The following is a 27,127-nucleotide window of genomic DNA, read 5'->3' as shown; positions in this document are numbered from 1 at the left end:
GAGGGAAAGCGAGGAAGCAGACCTAGCCCCCTAGAGACAAGTGACATCAATAGAATAAAAAGCATCTATTTAGTACTGTACAGAACAACAGCCAGCTTCAATAGAACACTCAGCATGTACTTCACCTATACCAAAGATTTCACAGAGATCATCTCATTTAATTCTAGAAGCCACCACCTGGGGTCATTCCCACTATATGGACAATAAGCCCAAGTTATAAAAGTCTGTCAAGGGGACACAAATTGGAGTAGGCACGTGACTCAGTGTCCATGCCCTGAGGCAGTGTGCCCCACTGCCATCAACAGGTTCTGAGCAGCTGGATACAGCTGTGGGCTGGCAGTGGTAAGACCAGGCGCGGGACAGACTCAACCTTCACTGGTTTAGGACAGAGTGACGATGTCCTGAAGGAACAGTGCCGACACAGGAGGAGCGGCGCCAGGGCCGGCACACACCTCTTCCTCCTCCTCCCTCAGTCTCCTGGCAGGCAGGCTGTGGTACAGCGGGAGTAGGAGGGGCCAGGGGAGACGCCATGCGCCATCTGCTCTGGGATCACATTCTCACAGCTTCCAACCGACCGATACAATTCAGTCATTCCTTCTGTCAACAATGTGTAATATGCGAATGCCTGGGGTGTGCGAAGCACAGAAAAGGTCAGAGGATCCAAGGGCAAGTGCCTATCCTCGTGAGGGCTCCTTCCTAATGGCGGGGAACAAACCCATAAGTAGACATGCACAGGCAGGGGCTACTGGAGAAGGAACGCTAAGGGGCAAGGAGGTGGGAAGGAAAAGGCTCTCGGAGGGAAGGACCAAGGGAACAGAGCGTTACCTCACCTCCTTCTAACAGGGAAAACTCTGGAAAAGGGCTCTAAAGGTCTGATGTGGGGTCCCCAGTGGGACATTTTCTGACACTTTCTGATGGTGGAAGGAGGGGGCTGCGGGAGGAGAAAGTGGGGTCAGAGATCCTGGGCAGTTTTAAAAGGCAGACATTTCGTATGTTGACTCTACCACTTATCACGTGTTTGACCTTGGATGAGTCATTTAATCTAAGTTTCTTCCCTACATGGAAGGACCAATAGGAACAAGAACTCAGCACCTTCCTCCTCCTACCCACATGCATGGAACATCAATCCAAGTTATGGTTGTGACAAAACAATTGTGTTAGAAACAATTCATTAAAAGCCAATCAAACGAACGGTTACCCTGGACCTCCGAAGAGCCGTTTTATAGACTATCTGCCCTAAAAGTTGATATAAAGTAACAGACGCATAAATAGCACCTTCTCCTGAGTAGAGGACAGAGCTCGGCTTGCAGCCGGCCTCTGCCCAGTCTTTTCTCTGCAGCATCTCCTGTAACAGACCCCACCCACCCTGGTCCAGGGATGGGCTAGTTCTTGAGGTCTTCCTGAGAAACCTAGAAGGAAAGATAGACTCTAAAGTTACGCGTTTTGAAGAGTGCGACCCCAGGGCAGCGGGCAGCTGCTTTTCACATGGGGAAAGTTCCTTGGACTGTGGGATTCAGTGAGGGTGCAGAACAAATGTGGCAAGCCGGGGAACGGATGAGCGGAATGGTCAAAAAGAGACATTTGAGGGCCGGCCCGGTGGCTCAGGCGGTTAGAGCTCCATGCTCCTAACTCCGAAGGCTGCCGGTTCGATTCCCACATGGGCCAGTGGGCTCTCAACCACAAGGTTGCCGGTTCAATCCGTCCAGTCCCGCAAGGGATGGTGGGCTCTGCCCCCTGCAACTAGAAAACAGCAACTGGACCTGGAGCTGAGCTGCGCCCTCCACAACTAAGACTGAAAGGACAATAACTTGAAGCTGAACAGCACCCTCCACAACTAAGATTGAAAGGACAACAACTTGACTTGGAAAAAAGTCCTGGAAGTACACACTGTTCCCCAATAAAGTCCTGTTCCCCTTCCCCAATAAAAAATCTTAAAAAAAAAAAAAGAGACATTTGAGTTTAAAATGTCAATGGAGCTATGGTTACAGCTCTACCAACGGCCACCATTTACTGAGTGCTTAACCCATACCAAGCACTTTGTATGCAGTGAAGAGACTGTGGGGTGAGAGCAACTGACCCACTGACAGAGGACAACACAGAGGCTTAGAGCCATTGCTCTGATGTCAAGCAAGTTAATACGTGGTGAGATCAGCAGAGATCTGATGGCAAGTCTGTTTGACCCCAAAAGCTGTGTTTCTAACCACCAGACTGCTCTGTCTCCCTGACAAGACTCAGGATGTAGCCAGAATAGTGTGTGGATACTGAGGGGAGGAACCGTGTGCAGGAACCCTGATGTCTCCTGTACAGTGTCGGGCCGTGGGGTGGGGACGGAGACTGAGGCCTCGCTCCGTCTTCTCAGGCCGTGGGCAAGGGGCTGGGACAAGAGTAACAAGTGGGCTGGCCTGTGGCTCTCCTGTGTGTCCTGAGGTTATGAGCTCCACAGCAGAGAGCAACTGCTAAGGCTGGCTGGAAAAAGCAATGATAAACAGAGGAGAGCACACGAGGCTTGGGAAAAAGAGCAGCTTCTTCTACCTCTTGAGCGATTCCACACCTCAAACATCTGTCCTGTCCTTTGGCACATCAGGCTCATTTAAGAATTATGAAGAAAGCAATTGGATTTCATCTTACCCTTGGCATGTGCATTTAAAAAAACTCATTTACCCGAATGCATCCAAGTTGATGGAATTTCAGGTAAAAAGAGGCCATTACCAGACTTCTGCATTAACAGAAACTTTTTGGTGAGACTTAAATTCCTCATAAGGGCCCAATTCCTGAGTATAGATAATCAGTGACCCTGCCACTTGGGCCTCCTTGGAGCATTCTGGATGATAAACAGCAATCAAGGATCTACGGAAACGAAGCCATCGGAAACGAAACCGTGTTTTCTGGGGAGCCCTGATGGTGGAGGGAAAGGAGACATGTTCACTCTCCTATTCCCCTGTATGTGTACCACATCTGCTGTGAAGGGTGTTGTGTTCATGGATATAATCATGAATCTTTTTGGTTTTTATATTTTATTAATTAAAACATTTCAGTTTAAGGTCATCCTATTTTGAGGCCCCAAAGACCTCCCTTTCCACACCACAAGGTTTTTGAGGACCGACTCAACTCTATTTCCTAGAATATTTCCAAGTTTGGTTTCCATTATTCCTCTCCCAGAGCTGGGGCCTGACTCAGCCCTTAGCGTCTGCATATGCCGGAATTAACCAGTGCCCAAGACCACCCCATCTCCCAACACACCCTGCGAGTGTCACATCAACACCAAGTTCATTTTCTGCTCACCCTCATTTAACATTTCCTCTTTTTCACATCCCTGCAGAGTTAACAAATAAAACTATCACATATACAATAGTGTCAAACATTTCTAGGGATTCTAGAATTTATTTCTCATCAGCTTAAAGTCTTGACTGAGTAAAAAATAAAGTCGATTGGGACTGGCTGCTTTTATTAGAAATTCCAAAGGCATTCACTCATTTCTTTCTCTTCAGTCCTTACTTATACCTTAAATATTACATTTGGTTCTAAGTGTCCTCAACCTTGCTCTTTTGTTCTTATGATAATTCCGGAGTCATTACATAATGACCTAACTAAAAGACCAGAACACGATACAAAGACCTAAACGTGTCTCCAGAGAGAGAGAATGCAGTGGACCATGCTTGGACTATGGAAAGTGCTTCATGAAGATTAGATTACAGTATGAAAATGTAAAAAACAAGCTTGTGGAAACTATTAATAACATGTATATATCCATATAGTCTGACCTGAAAACTGATTACAGTAAATGTTTAAATATTTAAAAATTTAAAAAGCAACAAACAACGTAACAAAAATCCCTTTGCAATCAGTATTAACTTAGATCATAAAGAATCTGCCATGCTATGTGTAGGAGAAAGAACCAGGGAAGGAGAGAAAGCTAGCATGTGCCCGAGGGTGGCTGAGCCAACACCAAATGCTAATCATTCAGACAAAATTACATTCTGCCCCTGGATGTGCTGCTTTACTGCTGGTGAAAATATCAACACACGGTTTCTGATCTCCTACTTCACGTACCAAGCACTGTGGTGTACAAAATCTTTTATAGCAGAAATACGTATTTGCTGCAAATAAACTAGGGGAAAAAAGATCAGCTAAATAAATAAATGGTACCAAGTATTACTAAATAGATATAACCATTGACTATATATTCCTATATAGCCTACATTTATACCTGAAGATGATTTTTGGAAAAACTAGATCATGTTGTATGTTCTGTTTTTCCAAAATAAAACACCTTTGTCAAAAATTTACTACCATGCCAACACATATAGGAAGTTTGATATCTCAGCTACATTGCTATAAATCTTGACATAATAAGGAAAATTATAATATATCATCCAGGACATGAAAAGGTGAAATGCCACTCAAGGTAACTAGAGCCACATTAATTATAGTAGAAAAAGAACTCTGTTCTTAGAATAATTTTTCCCATTCAAAATGCAAGTTTGCTCCATAAACAAGCAATTTAATATTGTGGGTTTACATAGGGCAGAGATGAAAATATATTTAAGTCACCCAGACAGCATATGGCCTAGGAGCCTACTAGAGTTTATGGAATTCTTTTTGTTGATGTGAGTATACTTTTCATTAAAAGTTGGCACTTCAATCAAGAAAGTACTAAAATATCTCTCCACTGATAAGCTGACTAAACGGAATTCTGAATGGAAATTCGACTCCATAAACATTATCTTCGTCACTCAGGAGAGGGGCTCTCTGTATCCTAGGTGACAGGGTACTAGATGCCTCACATCTGTTACCTCCCTGAGATAGGGATCACCATCCCCACTTGACAGGGACACTCCTAGCCACTTTTAATCCCGTGGTACTCTGACTGGTGTAACTGGCGAATCTTGGGCTGAGGTGGGGGAGGGGTTCTCACGCCTCCTCTCAGCAGCATCTGAGATGGCGGGCTTTCTTGAAACACTTGCTTCCAAGCCACTGCACTTGCTCCACTCCTCCTTCACTCTGGCTGTTCCTTTTGCACCCTCCTTGGCTGCTTCCTATTCATCTCCTGACCTCTAAATGGTGCAGTGCCCCAGGGCTCACTGGTCCTAGGATCCCCACCTCTGGTTCTCTAGCTGTATGCATTCCCTTGATGACCTCATCCAACTTTACAGCTTTAAATACCATCTACTGACTGATGGTTCTCACATTCACATCTCCAATCTGGACCTCAGCCTTGAACTCAAAATTATATATCCAACTATCTACTTGACATCGCCCCTTGGCTGTCTAATGGGCATTGCAGACCTACTATTCTAGCCTACACTTCCCCCACTGCGCTCCATCTCAGTAAATAGCACTACCAGTGACCCAGGTGCTCAAGTCATAAACCCTGGAGTCATCTTTCACACATACACTCACACACACACACCCTCAACCCAGCGAGTTGTGTTACTAAGGAAGAAAAGGAGACTGGACATTGGGAGGAAACCAGCAGTCTCCTCTCCCCCCCCCGGAGTCTCCTCTCCCCCCCAGAGGGTCCTTTCCACGCAGGAAACCTTATAAAACAGAAATCAGGTTATTTCACTCCCCTGCTCAACATAGTCCAATGGCTTGTGATTATAAGCAGAAGAAAATCCAAACTCCTCATTCTGTCCTACAGTACCCTACGCGATCTGGTCCCTGACAATTCTCGAACTTATTTCTATACCTCCTTTCTCTGCTTTTTTTGCCACACTGGCCTTCTTGCTGTTCCTCAAAAGTTTTAACAGCTCCCATCTCAAGCCTTTTGCACAAGCAGTTCCCACTACCTCAGGGTTTCTCAACTTCAGCACTGCCGACATTTGGGGCCAGAGAATTCTCCGCTGGGAGGGGCTGTCCTATGCTCTGCAGGATGTCGCCAGCAGGATCCCTGGCCTTCAGTTACTAGATGCCAGCAGCACGGGTTGGGAGATGCAGCCAGAATCACTCAGATCATAGTGCTTTGAAGAAACTTTGAAATTCTTACTGTTAAGAAAAAGGGGGAGTGTAGAGAAAAATCCCTTCCTTCTCAGGTGACTTCTGAGACACCAATAAGTACTAATGAGCTTGAATGCGGCAGCAGAGGAAAGCTTCTGAACATCCAGGCGTCTGTTTTGCTGATAACAACCTGAAGGGCTACAAGGAAGAGAAATAACAAGACTCTGTCTTCTCTGAATAATTCGAATTGAACACCGATAAATCTAAGAGCTTTGTGCTTCTACAGACTTACACCTTTCATGATCTGGGGCCTGAGTCTAGTCACCTAATGTCCCATACTTTATGAAGAAACACCATCCAACCATGGGTATCTATGTGTGAAGTGTGTGTGTGGGGGGTGGTGGTGAAGTATTGGTCAGAAGCCAAGAGAGAAAGTAAGGTCCTAAAAGATGACAAAAATTGTCCCAAAACACATAGTGAGTCAGTGAAATTCTGATTCCCTAATATGCAAGTCCAATATCTTTCATTCTATTGTCCCCCTTCAAACCACCTGGGTCCTCTGGTATAACAGTCAATCTCTTTAAATGAGTAAGAATTCTCTCGCTCTCGTCCTAGCATGAGAAAAAGAGGGAGATGTCATTTTTGTGGCAATCAAAAATACTTCTAGACATTGTCCAAGTGTCCTCTGGGGAGTGTCCACCCTGACCCCATTTGCTCTACCTGGAACAGCCTCCCCCCTGGAACCTGCACGGCTCTCGCTGTCATTGCTCAAATGTCCCATCCCTATAGAGGACTTTCCTCTACCCGCCCCCATCATTCTTTATTTCTCTTCATTGCACCCCTCACTACCTAACACTTGTATGTGCTATTTCTTTTTGTCTGTTCCCTTCCGAGAAGCTGAGCTGGATGAGGACAGGGTCTTTGTTTTGCGCTCTGCTGACCTCTCAGTGCCTGGCACAGAGCAGACAATCCCCCGACACGTATTTGTTGAAAAAAGGAAAGAAAGCAGTTGCTACCCTCCCCATAAAAGCACCAAGCCAGGCCAAGAGCAGCATGATGACTACATGGCTGAGAGCAGAACATCATGACGCCAGTATCTTTTTGCAAATGACAACTGATTCTTCCCCCCTAAACTCTTCCCGCTTTCTTTCCCTGGACAGCTTTTCTGCAGCCAGCCCACAGAGACCGGCTGCAACACTCGAGCTTACTTTGACGGTGGTATCACTCACAGGCATGGGGCAGACCCTGACTCTTCTGGAGAACGGAAGGCCGTACACCACGCAAGAATTTCCTGCAAGTGATACACTCATCCATAAAATGAAGAATCAGGTAGAACATCTGTTATGCCTTTGAAGCACATGCTTATTCTTTCAAACCAAGAATTAATATTATCATTAATTGGAATGCTATTAAGGGAACAAAGGTATGTGTAAAAGAGTAAAAAGATTTTCCATATATGTCTGTGTATACATATGTGTTTGCTGCTATCTGCATTGATAAATAAACCAATTAAGAGTGGTTATGTCTAGAACTGGGAAGGAGCTAGAAGGGAGAGCCATTACTTTCGCAGGAAGGGGACTTACGCCACTCAAAAATGTTTGAATTTTTTACCATAAACATGCCTCCCATGTAAGAAAAGCTAATGTGTTACAATAAATAACCAATAGCAATATGTCCAAAGCATTCCCCTCAGAACGAGGACCACAGCACAACAAGGACGCTGACGCCTGAGGCGGACTGTTTACAGGACACATCAGAGATGCTGCAGGGCCAGTGCCAGGCCACTGCAATAAAACGAATATCGCAATAAAGCAAGTCTCGTGAAGTTTTTGGTTTCCCAGGGCATATAAAAGTTATGCTGACACTATCCTGTGGTCTAGTAAGTGTGCAATAGCATGATGGCTAAAACAACAATGTACATACCTCAAAAAATACCTTATCACTAAAAAATGACTTACCACTAACCATCACCTAAGCCTTCAGCGAGTAATGATCTTTTTGCTGGTGGAGGGTTTTACCTTCAATTTGTTTAAAAAAAAAAAAAAAGCAGTATCTGGAAAGTGCAATAAAACAAGGTATGTCTATATATTAAAACTTACAATCAATACAATAAGATACATAACCACCGCAAGGGAGGAGACATTCACAGATGCGATGGCCTCGTATACCAAAAAAACAACAATAAAACATCACACAAATAAGCCAGCTGCACATTAGAATTACTGAGTTCAGTCACACGGCTAGAGAGAAGATGAAAATTAAAAATCAGTGGTGTTTCTGTATTATAGGAAAAAGCTTTTAAATATTTCACTCATTACAGCCACTAAAATATAAATTACCTAATAATTTTAAGAAGAAATAGATACAGTCATTAGAAAGAAAACTATGGAATTTTACTAAGAGACGTAATGGAAGGCTTCACAGCAAGACATAACAAACTGCTAACATCCTGAAAAACAAAACAAATTAGCAACGTGCATCCAGGGTCCTAACTGGTCTCTCATTCTCCAACCCTGCCCAGCGGGCGTCTGCCGTGTGGCCTCCCCAACATGCGATCGTCACGCTGGAAGCAGCCCCTGAGGGAAGCACACTCCTGCCCTCTCAGCCCTGTGGTATGGGTGAGCTTGGCTCTGCCTGTGCTCCAGCACCGGGAGTGGGTTTCCAAGTCAGGCCTGGCCAATCAGTGTGTTCCTTTTCCTCTTCTGGCCACAGGGTACAAGGTCGGGCAAGAGACCCAAGCCAAGCCAACCGGATTCAATTCTAGAACTTTTGTCAGAGCCTTGGGGAAAACAGAGGTGCTCTTTCTGCTGAGTTGTTGGGGACCCTGGCATGGAGACAGTCTGCCTGGAAATGAAGGGAACACTCAAGAAGGCAGAGAGAACAGACAAAGGCTAAGTTTGTTCAGTACTATGTGAGCCCCTGGCTCCAGGCACACCCAAAGAGCTCACTTTCTTTAGTTTCATAGGTCAATACGGGAGTCCCCTGCCCTTATCCACAGGGCACATGTTCCAAGGCCCTGAGTGGACGCCTGAAACCACGGATAGTACTGAACCCTATGTATACCATGTTTTTTCCTATATATACAAGTACATGACTATGATAAAGTTTAATTTCTAAATTAGGCACAGAAAGAGATTAACAATATTAACTGATAAAAAAAATAGGTCCATTATAAAAATATACTATAATAAAAGTTAGGTGAACGTGGTCTTTCTCTCAAAGTACCTCACGGGACTGGACTCAGCCTTCTTGTGATGATGTGAGATGATACAATGCCTACATAAGATGAAGTGAGGTGCACGACACAGGCGTTGTGACGTAGCTACAGCTGACCTGACTGTAACATAACCAGCACTGGATGGCTTCTTTGGCATAGCCAAATTGCTGGTATCACTCCTTGCGGCTTTGGGGCCATTATTAAGTAACACAAGGGTGACTGAACACAAGCACTGCGGTACCACGGCGGTTGAGAACCTCGATGGCTACTAAGTGACCAATAGGCAGGTAGTGGCTACAGCGTGGATAAACTGGACAAGCTGATGATTCACGTACCAGGCAGGACGGAGTTGGAAGGCAGGAGATTCCATCACGCCACTCAGAATGATGTGCAATTTAAAACTCCAGCATTTTCCATGTAATATTCTGGACCAAGGGTTACTGAAACTGTGGAAAGTGAAACCATGGGTAAGGGGGAACAACTGTACTGTTTTTCTTGAGAAACAGTACAGTGCTACAGTCAAGAGTTTCACTCTATATATAGTCAGACTGCCTGGGTCTAAAGTGTGGATCTGCCACAAGACTTCTGATAAATTGCTTAACCTCTCCGTACCTCACTCAGTCTACACATCAATCAAATGGGAATGTGAATAGTATCTAACTCATAAGGTTATTAATAGAATTCAGTCAGTTAATGTGCAGAGTCTCAGAATAGAGGATGGCATAAGTACCATATAACTATTAGCTTCTTGTTGCTTTTACTGTTGTTATTTCAAGTATTTTGAGTTTGGTTTCTGTCACTTACAGCCATAGTGATTTTAAAAAACAGATCAAATCGTATCAGTCTCTTGCTCAAAAGCCCCCTTAAAAAAAATCCCATCTCATTTTGCATGGAATCTAAACTCTTACCAGGGCCTACAAGGTCCTCTGCCCTACCCTCACCTCTTCCAGGTCGGTAGGAGGAGGTTCTGGTATGGGGCCTGGGGACTGACACAGCGAGCTGGGTGGGGGAACACTGAACCAACCAACAGACGTCAGGCTATTTTCCATTTGCATCACGGCACTCATCACACCGACTGTCACGTCTATTTCTTTGTCTTGCCCACCAGGCCTGCAGTGCTTCTGACTGTCCTCACTCATCTTTGTCAGCTTGCAGCCAGCTCGTCTGTATTTTACCCAGGGGGTAGCATAGCAGTTAGGTGAGGGGGAAAGCAGGCTAGGTGACTGGGGGCCTACCTCAGGAGCTGGTGGGGCCTCAGGAGGAGTCCTGGAGTGAGCAAGGGCTCACAGGGGTTCCACAACATCAGGCTATCTTCACTTCGCTGGCTCTGAACATGTCCGCATTAGGTAGAGGTCACAAAGCCCAGTCTCAAGGGGAATGGAGAGCAGATAAGGCGTGAGCGCTGCAGGAAGGCTGCCTGGCCCCAGTGAGCGGACAGGTACAGGACACAACCCCCGTGTCTGCTGCTCCCAGAAGGATTTTAGGCAAATATCGTTTTACAGATGCTAAGATCCCTGACTTGTAACGATGAGGGAAGCTGCCAAAACAGGCTATTATGCAATCCTGTGAAATCTCAAGCTGACCAGCAACCATAAAAATTTAGTATAGAAAATAATTCAGGGAAAGCTAGTTCTACATAAAATTACATTCCATGAACTCTTGTTTCTTTCTAATTTACCACACCAAACCTAATTTTTCCCTCAGGTTCACTCAAATCTTTTTAGCAACTATGAAATTTTCCATTATATTCTCCTAAAAGAAAGCAACACGCCAGTTTAGTCACCAAAATTAGGAGTATACCATTCTTTCCTTGACTCCTATCTGCTTCTGGGGTCCTGCCTTCAGAGGTGTCTTTTCTGTTCTCATTTTCTTCTTACATTCACTTTCATTTTCTTCATTTTTCTGAAAAGCATGCCCTTTTCTTTTCATTGCTATACCTTAACTCAGTAATACTCCCTGCCATATTGTGATTTATAGTACGAAATATATATATTTGGTCTTCTTCCAAGGTTCCTGGCATACAGTTCCTAAAACCCTTGGAATTTTCTAAGTAATAAGAGAGATGAAGTATCTTTTGTTATTCATAACAAGCCTCTTTCAACCAAACCTGAGTTTATGTTGATGAGGTGACTTCTGGAAAGCCCCTATGGATAGAGGCTGGTTGCCAGGGGAACCAACCACAGGATTAGAGGTTTGGGGAGGGGAAGGGGCTGGAGGTAGAATCAATCCCGCATGAAGAATGGTTTAATCAACCACACCTAGTAAGTAAAGAAGTCTAGAAAAGGCCCAAAGGAAGGGGTTCAGAGAGCTTCCATGTTGGTGAATACATGGAGGTGATGGGGGAGGGAAGTTCTACACATCTTCCTGAGAAAGGGCGGGGTCAGGGCCTCCAAAAAAACCCACTAACCGTCAGCTGGAGGCAGAAAACTAGTGGACCAGAATGTGGAACAAACCAGCCAGAACTGGCTATGACCAAGAGGCGAGGAGATTCACCTCCAATAACCTCCAGCCTCATTATACCCTCATTAAAATACACTTGCATATTAAATAACACCCACCAGCACCATGACACTTCCAAAAAGGACTAAGTAAGGACAAAAAAGGGGTCCTTTTTTGCAATTCTCAGAAAAGCCCACCCGTTTCTGAACTGGAACTAATAGAATATTCCTCCTCTTCATTTCCATGCGAAACACCTACCAAACATAAATTACTGCCACACATAAAATTGAGGTTGTCTATTGCTCGGAGGCAACCTCTACTCTGCCTGTGGAGTAGCTCTTTATTCAATAAACTGCTTTCACTTTACTATCTGGCTCGCTCTTCGATTCTTTCCTGTGCATAGCCAAGAAAACCGCTTTCCTGCAACCTTCCCACATATCCTGCCCTACGCATCTCTTCTATCTGGCTGCTCCTGAGTTATATCCTTTTATAATCTAGTAAGTAAAGTGTTTTTGAGTTCTTTGAGCTGCTCTAGCAAATTAATCAAACTCGTGGAAGGGGTGATGGAAACCTCTGATTTTATGGCCCGTCAGTAAGAAGCACAGGTAACAACCACACCCTGGACTTATGACTGGTGTCTAAAGGGGAGCGGGGCAGTCTTGTGGGGGTGAGTGAGCCTTTAACCCGTGGAATCTGATGCTAACTCCAGACAGACAGTGTCAGAAATGACCCTCTTGGGTCATCACATTGGGTGATCAGAAATGCCAGAAGTGAGGTCGAGTACAACGTGAGGAGACAGAAGAGGAGTTTCCTAAACACTCCCCTTTTCTAGTAGGAGACCACTTCACAGGCACAAATCCCTCCCTGAAATGGAATCATTTATGGGGTATTACCGATACATCACACCTCTCATATTCATATGGGCATAAGTTGCTCTTTTTTTAACTTGGAAAATGCCTAAACATACACAAGAGCAGAGTATAACAAACCTCATACCAATCAAAAAGCTTCAATATTTTGCCATGTTTCTTCATCCTTCTCCGCAACTCCTCTTTTTGCTGAAATGTTTTGAAGTAAACCCCAGCCAACCAAGAGCTAGTACATGTTCAAACTTCCCAAATTATCTTTAGAAATGTCATTTTTGTTTGTTTAAATTTCAACCCCAAAAGGCTCGTTTTATTTGCTTGTTGTATCTCTTAACTCTCTTTTAATTTAGGTACCTTCTACTTAATTTTTTTCATGCTACTTGTTGAACAAATCCGGTCAAATGTGTAGAATACGCCACATTTTGGATTTGCTTGCTTCCTTGGGATGTCATATAACTTGTTCCGCTGTACCTCACATTTCCTGTTGGCTGGGAATTCATTCTCGAATCTTGATTAGATTATTTCAGGTGTTTTTTTATCCACCCCCACCAGGAGAGGGAAGAATAGGGAGAAGTCCAAGAATTATGGGGGTGCTGCTGTGTGGTTCTTATCAGGAGACATTATCATCCAGTTGTCTCATATTCAATGATGCTGAGGTTGACCAGTGGATTTGGGTGAGAAAGGCCTGATTCCTCCCTTATGAAGTCCCTTACGACCTTTCACCAAATGGTATTATCCTCCACTGTTGACCACTGTACACTATACAGAATAATACCGAGAGCCTTCTAAACAGAAGAATCTTCCCTCATCAATTAGAGCCACTTAGTTACCCTGAGAAACCGTCTGTACTGGAGAAGCAGGAAATTTGCTTAATATCTTATTTTTGTCCTTTTAATTAGCAAGTTTCAGGATACTGAGTTGGTTGCACAGTATGTCTTGACAAATCAAAGTCAAAGGGTCCAGTCCCTCCAGAGTGGCAGATGCCCTCTGGCCCCAGTGGCTTCCACCCACATAGGATTGCTGTTTACAGTGAAGTTTACAGAATCACCCAAATTCCAACTACTTAACTATAGCTTCTCTAAAGGCTAAAATCTGAAGACAATTTAAGTAACAGAAAGATTCACCTCAATAAAATAAGCCAAAAAGAATGACTAGAAATTAGCAACAGCCTGAACACTGGATTCATACAAGCTTTTTATGAAGTGAACTACAGTTTCTGATTAATAGTAGCAATTTGGATTTTCATTTGGCATATACAGTTAGGAAATATTTACTCCATAATCTGTTATGGAAGATCTACTAGTCAAAACATGAAAAAAGTAACACTGAATTTTACCTTTAGGAAAAAAAAAAAAAGAGTATGCAAGTTTAATTCCATTAAGGTTAATGAAAACCACATTTTGAAACCAGCTCCTAATATTTTCCATTACTGTTACTCTACAGTATTTTTGGCATATATCTATCCCAAATAAATGTCAATATGCTTGAATTAAGGTCCTTCAGAGTCAGTCAGCGCTCACAAATAAATTATTTCAGTTTCATAGTAATCACATAGTATACAAAAGACATTTGTTAGTGCATCAAACTGAAAGCCAAGGTTCAATGACATAAAGATTTTATTTAAAGTCTGTCTGCCCATTTACAAGGAGGTAATACTTGGAAAGCCACTAAAATGCTGGAAGATATAAAATATAGTACCCTTAAAGACATAAAACTGCTGGGAGCCCTGGAGCTGACCTGGGCTTCTAGAATGCCTGTACAGAGCATCTGCCCAGAGGGCCAAGGCCTCCCAAACAGTGAGGCCCCACTGTGAAATCAGAGCCCCAGACCTGCCAAAGGGTGAATAAAGCAAGGGAGACATGGCATCACTGCTCCCTGCACGATGGCAGACCCTGTCCTGCCCTCCTTTCACCTTCCCTGCACAGGCTGCCCTCCTTACCTTCTGACTTCACCCCTACTACTCTCCCTCTGGTTCACTACTTCAGCCACAATGGGCCTCCCAGCAGCCAGGGCCTCTTCTGCCTCAGGAACTGGGCTCTAGCTGTTCCCTCTGCCTGGAGTCCTCTTTTCCTGGTGATCAACAGGGCTTCCTCCTTCATCTCCTCCAGGTCTTGACTCAAATGTCACCTTCTAAGTGATGCCTTCTAAATACCTTATCTCAGACTGCAGCCCTCTTCTATCTACACAAAGGGAGGAATATCTCCCCTGTTCACCACTGTCATCTTCTGTGCCTGGAACAGTACCTGGCACAAATAAAATATGCAATAAATATTTGTGGGATGAACGCATGAATCATAAGTCCATTTGATTCTTTTACTTATATTTACACTGAAAAAGTAATTTTATTTAAAACAAGTGATAAACGTTTGTAAAACGAGATGGACATTTGTGACTTCCTAATAAATAGAAAACCAAGTTACAGGGTTGTCTACGCTTCTTTAATGTGAACACCAGGTTTTAATTGCAAATGATTCTTAGTAAGAATAACAGATTTCTGGGACAAATGAAATTGAAGTAGACAAAACCAAAGAGAAATTAGCCACTCAATTCAGGTAGTCCGGTATTTTACAGGGACACTGGAATTACCACAATCGTAAAAACCACCAGTGGAGATGCTCCTAGATTCAAACAGAAAAAATACAGACAGCAGGTCCCCTGCAGTCTAACTCTAAAAATTGATAGGGTAGGATGTCAAAGCTTTCTACAAAGAACAAATTCAATATGGGAAAGCATATTTTTCCTGAATTCCCATTTTGGCTGGACTGACAGCCAAAGGAGTCAGTGAGACTTATACAAAGGGAATTCCCATGAAGCACTTGATGAAGACCACATTTCTCATTTTAGACAAAATTCCAGTTCATATACAATGTGAACTATACATTTTCTATAAACCCAGTGAGGGAAAACTCCTACCTACACAGGCAATTGGCTTGTCCAAAGGTTCCCAGCTACTGCAAGTGGATCCAACGAGCACCCCCATCCCCTCCACTTCCTTCCCCGTGCCCCATTCTAGACGCAAGGCAAACAAAGCAGTTACTACTGGTAGAAGAGGTTCTCTCAGGCTTTTATACGGAAAAGCAGTTCCTACATCAGGCAGGTAATACTGCTGCCACCTTACAACACCAAAAGAGAAGATTCCACAGAGGGGAAAGGGAGGCGAATTACCTCAGGAACCAGGAAAGAAATAAGCAGAATAAATGTTCTGGGAGGGGCAACTTTTTCTACCGAAAGGGGCTCCAGTTAGAGTATCTTTCTGCACGCTTCCCTCTGATGTTGCCTTTACACACATTGCGTTCTGCACTTCAGAGAAGGGCTGACAGTACCTTTCAAGCCATGTTGGAAGCAATAATAAATGATGATGATGACAACTAACTAGGTACAGAGTTTCACACACACCAACCACTTCTGATTTTCACAAGAACCCTGGACGGCAGGTGGTAGTTCCATTTTATAGATAGACAAGCCAAGGCTCAGAGATGTTAGATTTGCTCAAGGCTCTACAAAGCAGAGTCATTTTCTAACCCAGGTATTCTGACTCCACGCTTTATAACAGGCACTAGTTAACCAGTGAAACACCACAGTCACAAATCACTGACCTAACAGCAAGATTGTGAGGGTGAACCCCCTGGGTCAGGGGCAAAGTCACGGATGGGCACAAACAGGACAGGACTCACACAGGTGGCAATGCAGCTCCTAGACACAGGCAGCAGGGTCTGCGCATCCACCAGCACATCCAAACCTGGCTGCAAGCAAGAGAGCATGAGAAGCAAGCTTTGGGCACCTTCAGGGTGGGATACTGGCACTGATACTTAGTCACAGGTGGAAAAGGCTCAGGCATTTGAGTACTGAATGCAGGGCCTCTCTCTTGTCCAGGCCCGGGCTAAGCTCCTGAGGAGTCCTTGCCTGGCCAGTCAAGTTCAGCAAAGTGAGGGCAGGCTTCTTTCCCCAGGATGAATGTTAAAGAGCCTCTCAGGGCCTTGCTGATAAATCCCTAAAAAGACCAACGGGAAAACAAACAAATGCCTAGCCATTCCATCTGAGCTGGTGAATATTCCGAGAGAGAGACCTTATTGGTCCGTGGCAGTACATAAATTCTAGAAACAACAAATACTGCTTTGTGGAAAAAGCAAAATGTTAATTCTGCAGGCCTATATCTGGCAATCACATTTTAGAACTTACTTCTATGTCAGCTGTTTGAAACTTAGAATACACTCACAGATTCGAAAATCTATCAACAGCATTTAGTTTCCAGTCTGGCCTCCGAAATCCTGTTTAGCCCATTATGTACAAAAACATGGTAGTATTCCAGCTATCCTAGTCACATTTCAATGGAGGAAAGCCAAGTCCAAATGCCAAACCACAACAATAATGAAATATTCCCCTTCTTAGCTCAACTGGTCCACACAGGTGCCAGGAAAGCAGAAGGGACAAGGCGGGTGCTACGGCCCCTCGGTGGCTCACTGAACCCCATTCCTCATGGCTGGTTCATCCTCTAGTTGTCATGACTTGGGGAACAAGGGTACTTGCTCGGCAGAGTTGGAGGACAAACAGACACGCAGGTTTAGCTCTACCTCCTCCAGCACCTGGAGGCATGGCTCAAAGAAGAGCTCCATAACGTTCAGGTTAAAAGAAAAGCCTTTGGCCTTTTTCAAGCTACTCTTGCCTACAATTCTCAATAAAGCTAAAAGTGCTGTGTCATTACAGGATGACAGCTCTAGCAGTCGGAGTCGAATTGTACGACACTTTCTCAGAGGCCAAGAATCCCTGATGGCTGTGTCTGCCGTGACCAGGCACACTGTTGGCAGAACACCATGCTTCTTCACGTAAAACAAACGAAAGCCGGAGCCGTTACATTTGTACACACACAGGCGCTAGTCTGGAATGGCATGTACCAACCAGTAAATGGTGGCCACTTCTGGGAAAAGGAATGGGGTGGGAGAGGAAAGCAGTAATTTTGCTTGAATTTCTTTTGAGAAGTACATTTTAAAAAAAAATATATGCTGGGGCTGGCCCGGTGTTTCAGGCGGTTGGAGCTCCGTGCTCCTAACTCTGAAGGCTGCCGGTTCGATTCCAACAAGGGCCAGTGGGCTCTCAACCACAAGGTTGCCGGTTCGATTCCCACAAGGGATGGTGGGCTGTGACCCCTGCAACTAGCAACGGCAACTGGACCTGGAGCTGAGCTGCGCCCTCCACAACTAAAACTGAAAGGACAACAACTTCAAGCTGAACGACACCCTCCACAACTAAGATTAAAAGAACAACAACTTGACTCGGAAAAAGTCCTGGAAGTAAACACTGTTCCCCAATAAAGTCCTGTTCCCCTTCCCCAATAAAAAAAAAAAAAAATATATATATATATATATATATATATATATATATATATATATATATGCTTTATGTAAGCTTCACGTGTATTATTTTAAAAAAGAAACCATGACAAGCCACTTTAGAAATATTTCAAAATGATAATTTCCCTGAATATAAAATGTGATCAAAGATATAACCAGAAATTATAAATATATTTGGATAGATTCAAAACAGAATGACCCAGGGCAGTTATTATATATTTATACTACCAGGTTCAGCAAACAGCCCATGGGTCAAATCCAGTCCAACAGACAGGTCTACAAGGTAAAACTAGTTTTTACATTTTTAATAGGTTATAAAAAAAGATGTGAGAGACCACATGTGACCCACGAAGCCTAAATTTACTGTTTGCCCTCTACAGAAAAAGTCTGATGATCCCCGATTTACACCAAGAATACTGTGTCTTTTCAAAAAGAGTGCTAAATTCCTCTTGGAAATGCTTTCAAAATCACTTTTAAACACAATAAAAATTAGTTGTATTCCTTAATAGTTTACCTCTTTGTTTTTTGCCTAAACCTACAGCACTAGCTTGTTCAGCCACCTCAATCACTGGATCTGGCTCTGGCGACTGGTGATTTCCTAAAGTCAAATTCAGCCCCCGGATGGGGAAAAGGGCATTCTCCCTCCTAGCATCTGGGAGCCTAACCTATGATGTGCTGCTAAAATGCAAAAGCAGCTAAAAATAATTTTAAAAATCTATCAGTAACACTAATATAACAAACCACAATTTTACAAACCATTTCCTAAACAAAGGAAGGGAAAGAAAAAAGGTCGTTTTTATTCTGAATGAAATTTGTATTCTAATCTTACATTCTAATCTAGAGCTCTGAAAGAGGGAGAGTATTTCATTTTGACTATCAAAGACCCTAAGAAATGTACTGAATAACAATCAAACGCATCCAATTATGAACAGGGATACATTTTCCTACCCGAGTATGACACTGGCTAGCATGTAAATTCAACAAAAATGGCCACCCTTTGTAGCTCTGTGTTCAAGAGAATCTTGCATCTTAAAACCGTATAAACTTTTCAAGAAACAACGTATCAAACAGGTACTTGTAAGAAATCAGTTCCCAGATGTTCTTTTTTGTGAATTTAGAACTGGAAAAATAATTTATCCTGTGAAAATGTGTGGAACTGTCTACATTAAACTAATGATTCTATATAATGACAACTCCCAAAGCTCAAAATCATATTTAGAATTCTCAGTCCCCACCCTGTACTTTTAACAGTATGTTATTTGGAAATTAAGTTCCAATTTGAACATTTAAAGAACATAAAATATATGAAATTTGTCTGTGTGTTTAATAATCTTTTAACCTACTTAATTTGAAATGAAAGCAATTCAGAACTCGGCATGCACAAATTTTTCTAAGGAGAGAGTATTAACAGGAAGAGAATACAAACCATCTTTATGGTGATTTGGGAAAAACCATTTACCCCTGGGATCCAGTTTCCTAGCCGAGTATGACCCAGAAGATACGCTACCTCAATGTCCTGGAGACTGAATTCCTTCTGATCCGTGAAGTTTGCAGCCCCAGCACTCAGTTCCATCAGCATCTTGGCGATCTCAGGCTTTATGGCTGAAGTCAGCCGACTGGCTGCTTCCATGACGTGCTCCTGCACGTCTTTCAGTTGCATGGCTGCCTTGGAGTAGTGCGAGTTCCTGAACACAGTGCTGAAGAGATCTGTGAGGAAAGTACTGGCACGGCAGAAGACATTGAGGGCGTCCAGGTACTTGGAGATGCCCTGCTGGATGTCGGCGATGGGAGTGGAGTGGGGCATGGCATGGTGGCAGCTGCCTGCAGCAGTCAGACTGCCCAGCGGGGCAGTGGTGGCCGTAGATGCCAGGGGAGCACTCAGTGCTCGGCCCAGCTCGGGCATCGGGTACTGCTGGTGCTGCTGCACCTTCTGCTTGGACCCGCCAAGCAGGAAGCGCCGCTTGTAGTCCATTTTGCTGTCTTGGGCACTGCAGCAATACATGCGGGAGAGGGAACTGTCCCAGGGATCGGGAGCGGGGCAGGGTTCCAAGTCTTGTTTTTTCCCCCCCAATCTGTAGCTAGGTATAAAAATAGTGGAGTTCTGCAAATATAAGTTTTAAAAAAGGCATTTCCATGAGGCAGGTGACCATGTGATCCAATGCAGATATGAGGAGGACAACAGGTTTATATAATTAATATTTTCAGTGTAGGAAGGACCTCTGACGAAAAATATATGTGTGTCCAAAATGCTGTAGAAGAACTGTTAGCATTCCACTCTCTTCATAAAAAGATATGCTTGCTGAGAAAAATGCTTACCTATAATTGCTTTGCAAGAATATTTTGATACTTGTATCTACCATGGCAGAAAAATAACTTAACTTTAAAAAAATGTAATATAATGTATCTTTAATATACCAGAAAAGTTAGAACCCAAACACCCACAAGCTGATCAACAGCGATTTAAAAGGTAGTACAGAATTACCTCACACTAAGTTCTTAAGGAAGATCAAACCTCTGCTGAATTGTGACAGAGCCTGCCTGTCAAATCCATTTACCTGTAAAGCTTCTTCTCAATGCGAAAAATGTCCAAATTTCCTTTAATATTTTCGGAAAACAAGTTTTTGTTTTTGAAAAATGGCATTTGTTATTATAAGTCTTCTCCTCCTTGCCTTTTGTTTGCTGAGGTAGCGGTTTCCTTGTAACATTAATAAGAGGTGCTTCCAGACTGGGTTGGCCCTCAATTGTAAAGTCTGAAGCAAGAATGCACAGATGTAATTGTAAGGCCTCTAAGTCATTTCCTGTAAGGGGGAAAAAATAAGATTGTTAGGAAAGTTACAGGACAATGAGTAATTCTGGAACATTAACTCCTGAAATGCTATTATCCCCAAAGGTGGGCTACAAATGAGTAAGAAATCGTATTATAACCTTACAAAAGCAGGTACAACAGCAAGAGTTGAACTATGACTTGATTCCTTGAGTTGCAGTACAAAAATAATGCAATAAAAAAAAAGTTCGATTCCACAGCCACCATTCCAAAGCTAACACGAGTACCTGACAAGTCAAGCAGGGCCTGGATGATAAGTATAGCACTCATAAAACTTTAAGGGGATTTGGAAAAGGGAGTGATGAGCAAAGATGGAGAGAAATCAGGAAGGTTGTTATTTAGAAAATGTTACTTTGAGTTAGGCCTTGATTGTAGGATGGGTTTTGTCAAGTGCCAAAGGGATGGGTGAGGCTCCCCAGGTGAAAGGACCACCATAGCAAAGGCCCTGAAGCAGGATGGCACAGGGTCTGCTCAGGATACCCAGCTGGACCAAAGTGCAGTGTACAGAAAGACAGAGCCTGGAGGTGGGTGGCTAGCAGGAGGTCTGCAGATAGGATTCTTCTCATCCTCACCTAGGTACCAGTTTCCCTCCTGGATGTTCAAAGGGAAGCCTAGTAGAGTGCGCCAGCTCTTACACTCTGAGGTAGCTTCTGTAGCACGCCTGGCATTGAATAGGTTCAAATACCCATGTCTTGATATTTCTGATTGTAATTTCTGATACACCTACAACAGTGGACTCGTGTGCGTCTCCCATAGCTAGCACCAGGGTTCACACTAGCCTGAACTATCTGTTCTTTCAAACATAGTAGTTCAAATATACAAAGGTGCCCAAAAAATGTATACACATTTTAAGAAAGGAAAAAACTGTATTAAAATTACACTGGATGGTAACCATTTTGAGCCTCTTGTAATTGCAGAAGTCAAACATGACTTGTATTCCTCTTTTGTTATCAGTATATACTGAGTATTACAATTTTAATACAGTTTTTTCCTTCCTTAAAATGTGTGTGTATACATTTTTTTTGGCACCCTCTATATTTTACTGAGTATTGTCTTTAGTCCATATTACACTTCAACCTATATGTCTGTATATAGTTTGGTCTACTTATTTTGGTAACTGGCTTTTCTTTCTTTCTGTTTTCCTTATTTTGTAGATAAAAATAAATACAAGTCACTCATCATGGCCAATACCATGCCTCCTTTATGGTTCTGTGATGGCATAAGGAACCTAGGAAGGTAAGTGACAAGAGCAAAAGATGAGAAAAGTGCTGGGATACAAACACATACTCTGAAAGTGTAGTAACCCTAACTCAGCCAGCATGTACATTCAACAAAAATGGCCGCCCTTTGTAGCTCTGTGTTCAAGAGAATCTTGCCTCTTAAAACCGTATAAACTTTTCAAGAAACAACATATCAAACAGCTACTTGTAAGAAATCTGTTCCCAGATGTTCTTTTTTCAAATTCAGGACAATGAGGCAATCACATCCATCTCCACCCAAGCGCTCCATTATAATCAGTGTGGCTTCAGGAATTCTGATGTACAACAGCAGCACTCCACAGGAGTGCTGACGGAGGGCGGCTGCTCACACAGGAACCGCGTGGCCCGGGAACGAGAACCATGGCTTTGAGCTGGCCCCACTGAGTGTGTCCTGAGCAGCCCGGAGGAGCACGCCTCTGTTCGGTGCTGCGTGCTGGTGCCTCTGGTCTGAGAGCCCACCCCCATGGCTCTGCCAGGTGGTCCTGGAAGGCCAAGAAAGAACCGTATACTTACCTAAATTTTTAAAAATGATCACAAACATGCAACCGTTTTTTTAACTTTACATGCTTGTAAAGTTTATTTGAATGAAACTTGTAATGCTTAAAAATATACTACTTCACCAAATTCAGCTACAAATTCAATGCAACTGTCTATCAAAATCTGAACTACCTTTTTTAATAGAAATGAGCAAGATGATCCCAAAATTTATATGGAAACACAAGGGACCCAAGATGGCCAACAAAATATTGAAAAAAATATGTTGGAGGAGTCACACTTCCTGATTTGAAAACCTTCTACAAAGCTATAGTAATCAAGTTAGTGGAGTACTGGCATGAGATAGACAGACAGACAGATAGACAGACAGAAAGATAGATAGATCTCAATGGAATAAAACTGAGAATTTAGAAAAACCCCTACATCTATGGTCAACTGATTTTAGACAAGGGTGCCAAAACCCAGCTGGAAAAGAACAGTCTTTTCAATAGAGGGTGCTGGGACAACTAGATACCCACATGCAAAAGAATGAATATGGATCCCTATATGATATACAAAAGCTAACTCAAAATAAATCAAAGACCTAAAGTAAGAGCTAAAACTATAAACTCTTAGAAGAAAATATGTATAAAGCTTTGCGATCTTGTATTATGAGTCGGCAATAGTTTCTAAGACATGACATCTAAGGCACAAGCATCAAAAGAAAAACTAGAAAAATTGGACTTCATCAAAATTAAAAATGTGCGTCAAAGGTCATACCAAGCTGAAGAGACAACCCACAATGGGCAAAAATATTTGAAAATCATGTATCTGTTAAGGGTCTAGTATCCAGAATATATAAAGAACTCTTGAAATTCAACAATAAAATGACAAATGATCCAACTGAAAAATGCGCAAAGAAGTTGAATAGACATTTCTTCAAAGATATACAACTGGCCAATAAGCGAAGGAAAAAATGCTCAACACGATTAGTTATTAAGGAAATACAATTCAAAATCACAAAAAGATACCACTTCACACATACCAGGATGACAACAACAAAAACAAACAAAAAACAAAACAGAAGGTAAGTGTGGGTGAGAAGGTGGAGAAACTGGAACCTTCATACATTGCTGGTGGGAATGCAAAGTGATGCTGCCACTATGAAAAGCAATTTGGCGGTTCCTCAAAATGTTAAACGGAGAACTGTCAGGTGACCAAGCAATTCTACTCTCAAGAAGCCAGACACATGAAGGAGCAACAAATTACATGATCCCATTGCCATGAAATGTCTGGAGCAGGCAAATCCATAGAAACAGAAAACATATTTGTGGAACAGGGAGTCACTGCTAATGGGTTTCTTTAGGGTGCTGACAAGATTCTGAAGTTGGACAGTAGTGATGGCTGCACAACTCTGAATATACTAAAACACATATGGTATATGAATTATGTCTCAATAAAGCTGTTATTTTAAAAAAACGTATTTCATCTTTGCCATTTCCCTTATGTATCTTCTTATTTAACAGCAAAAGGTACACAACACCTTTTGTACATAAAAAATGTACATAAAAGGTAAGTTTCCATGGATACCTTTAATGGCAGACTTAGTCTCCTCTTCATACTCCAACTGGAAATCTATGTTTAAATGATGCTATCCAGAACCTGGCCCTTAAAGGTCCTCTAATTTAAGGCCTTCAATTTATAGACAAGGGGAAAATAAATCCCAGGATACTAAATGTCTTGCACTAGACCACATAGTGTCAGGATCAGACACTACTTGGGTAGCTTGACTCTCAGAACTCCAAACACATACATAAACTTTCTGTTCTGAATGACCCAGACTGGGAGGTAGATTAAGCTAAACTGCAGTCACAAATCCTTCAACGAGTGGCCTAACCTATTAAAGATTTATTTCTTGCTCACATGAAGTTCAATGTGAGTCTCGCAGCCCTTCTTCAACATGGAGGGACATCATTTCAACTTGTGTTTTCCATAGTCACCTTACCACACAAAAAAGAAACTTTTTTACTGCTTCCCACTGGAAGTGACACACACCACTTCCTCTCACAGCCCTTTGGCCAGAATTAGACACATGGTGCCAGTGTAACTACAAGAGAGCCTGGGAAATGGAGATATGGAATAATGGGTAAGCACTCCAGTTGGCCATAGCTGTCCACTCAGCTCAGCTGTGTGTTGTGAAGTTCTGACTAGACGGCACAAGCAATTCAGCTTCCACACAGGAGAAGCGATGTTGTCATGCGGAGTCCCCACAGCCGGCCAGGTGATTGTTACACAGGCTGCGCTGGGACATGCTCTTCGTTGTATGTACGTGTGCAGCGTGGGGGAGCGGAAGGCGGTGGGGAGGGAAAGGTCACAGATTTCTTTGAGAAACTGATGAAAGAACACTCCTTAGTCAAACACATACTCAAACCACCAAAGTTTCCACTCAGTTTTGGCATTGGAGCCCCAGGGGAATAACCACCTGCCCTCCACACTCCCTGTGCTTCCCTTCCCCACACAGGAAGGCTCCATAGTGCTGGAGGCAACAGGTAACTTTGGGGAAACCGAGCCTTACTTCCGGCATCTAGTGTTGATCCAGCAGGTACCCAAGCAGCGAAGGCCTAAGGCTCAGGCTAACGCATTCCGGGAAACCAAAGAGAAACCCAGCTGGGACCCTTTTGCACCCACCCCTCACTACCGATGCACCTACATTTTCCAGGTGTGGTCCTTGGACCCTGAGCATCAGAACTGAACTGCCCAGGACCAAAGGCGCACCTGCATTACGATAAGTCGTCTATAGGTCATATCAGTATACAGGGGGAGGTCGTAACAGACACTGAACATGTTATTAAGAATGGAAACGTTTTAAGTAATTTTTTCCACAAGATGCCATATTGACATTAACCTTTTTAAGACTAGAATGAAAAGAAAGAAGGAGTCAATGAAAACCAATCCTGGCTGAAGGGCTTGCTTCCCTGATATTAGAATCAGAATACCACTCTTAAGAGAATGACGATTGAAATGTGGATTCCTGGGGTACAAGCCACATCTAACAAATCAATCTTTGGGGGTAGGAGCAGAGAATATGTATTTTTCAAAAGCTTCCCAGGTGTTTCTGATGCACGCTATAATTTGAGGACCAAAATGCTCAGCTGAAAACCTGCTGATGGCGACGAGGAGGAGGGCACCGAGCACAGATCTTGGAGACGCTGACTACGTGGACACCGCTTAACGCGACTCCGGTGTTTTACCAACACTCCATTCAACCAAAATCCAGCACGGGAACCTCTCCACCCCCCCCCCCCATGTGATCAATGACCCTCTTTCTGAGAACCAAGGGGCTAGCTGGATAATTCAATGGAAACTTCTGTTTGTATCCTAATTGCTTCTAACGAGACCACTTAAGTCACACAGTTAAGCCTGGGGTTCTTCTCCAGGCACAAACCCCTTAAGATGAAAACTGGTTTTATTTTTAACAGACCTGGTATTCCTATGCTGATCTTTTCTGGAATCAAAATTAGACAATGTTGAATTCAAGGAAATATTATGGAACTGAAATAACATTCAAGTTCTATTATTTTCAAATCAGATTTGGCAAGGAACAACATGCAGAGAAGGTGGTAATATCCGTCTAAGGAGTAGTCTTCACGGCAGTGATAATATCCCCTGACAAAATACTGTTGGCAACCGGGTGATGGGTACATGAGGTTCATCATATTATCTGCTCTACTGCTGTATAAATGAATAAACGTTTCTGTAATAAAAAGTTTAAAATGCACACAGACATGTATACAAGCACCTGGATATACCACTTTTACTTTTTTTAAAAATAAAATTCTTCTCCATGCTTGTCTTACTGTTTTTTTGAATGCTTTCAACCCCTATTTATCTGCCTGAAGGGCTAAAACATGTTCCATCTATCTAAGCACATTTCTTTTCTTAAAAAGAATTTTCACTGGGAAAATATTCATTATTTATGAATCCACTCACTATTCATGCTACATGGAAATAAATAGGCACTGTGAAAGACCTCAGAGATTAGTTGTAGCCAAGAATTGTGAGATTTAAGTCCTGTGTTCGTAAGTTTTACTGCTGCCGAAGATTCTCAAACACATAGCAGAAAAGGACACTTTAGGAGACATCACATCTTTTCTACACCACAATAATTTGCAAAAGTTCTCAACAGATTAAAATTGAACTCAGATATGATTACATCATTTAAAAGATTCCTTTCTGCAAAGTTATCAGTAATTTCTATTTCAAATAATAACAAAGAACATGCTTAAAACTACACAAAGTAAGAAGGACTTTCTTATATCCATAACTGATAAGATATAAAAGTAGTCATCCTGAGAAAATCTGAAGAGCTTCCCTTTGGAGAGTACAGCGGATCAAAGGTGGCCTTGGAGGTGGACTAACTGGGTGAGATCCTGGCTCTGCCACTTACCAGCTATGTGACCTTGGGCAAGTTCTTTAACCTCTCTGTGTCTCAGTTTCATCGTCTGTAAAATAGGGATAATAACAGTAACTACTGTTATTGAGTTAAATGAATTTATACACATAAAGCACGAAGAATCACATCTGGCACATATTAAGGTCTAAATGCTTGATGATCTTACTATTATTCCCACATAGTAAGTGAAAGTAAGAAGGCTTTGTTATCTCCACTTTTCTGGGGAAAAGTTACTGACAAACAAGAAGGTCTTGTAAAGTCACCCAATCCCTAACTGAGTAGAAATCCACATATCCTAGCGTGGGCAGCA

At 42.8% G+C, this 27,127-nt stretch overlaps 1 protein-coding gene across 8 annotated transcripts in view; it reads right to left on the bottom strand.

The window, feature by feature from the left end:
* GARRE1 (granule associated Rac and RHOG effector 1) overlaps positions 1 to 27,127 on the bottom strand; it is a 72,897-nt gene that overhangs the window by 28,521 nt on the left and 17,249 nt on the right. For 3 of the 8 annotated variants that reach the window (XM_033127391.1, XM_033127389.1, XM_033127390.1), the window contains 2 exons: positions 26,812 to 26,866; positions 19,315 to 20,605 (listed from right to left, as the gene is read on the bottom strand). In XM_033127391.1, coding sequence (XP_032983282.1) covers positions 19,315 to 19,809 — 495 coding nt within the window. In that variant the 5' untranslated portion in view covers positions 19,810 to 20,605; positions 26,812 to 26,866. Of the gene's footprint in view, positions 1 to 19,314; positions 20,606 to 26,811; positions 26,867 to 27,127 lie in introns of those variants that run through there. The other 5 variants (XM_033127392.1, XM_033127394.1, XM_033127395.1 and 2 more) reach the window with 3 other exon arrangements.

This window comes from Rhinolophus ferrumequinum, chromosome 15, assembly GCF_004115265.2.
Source record: "Rhinolophus ferrumequinum isolate MPI-CBG mRhiFer1 chromosome 15, mRhiFer1_v1.p, whole genome shotgun sequence".
Lineage (NCBI taxonomy): Eukaryota > Metazoa > Chordata > Mammalia > Chiroptera > Rhinolophidae > Rhinolophus > Rhinolophus ferrumequinum.
This window is presented reverse-complemented; position numbering and strand designations above follow the sequence as displayed.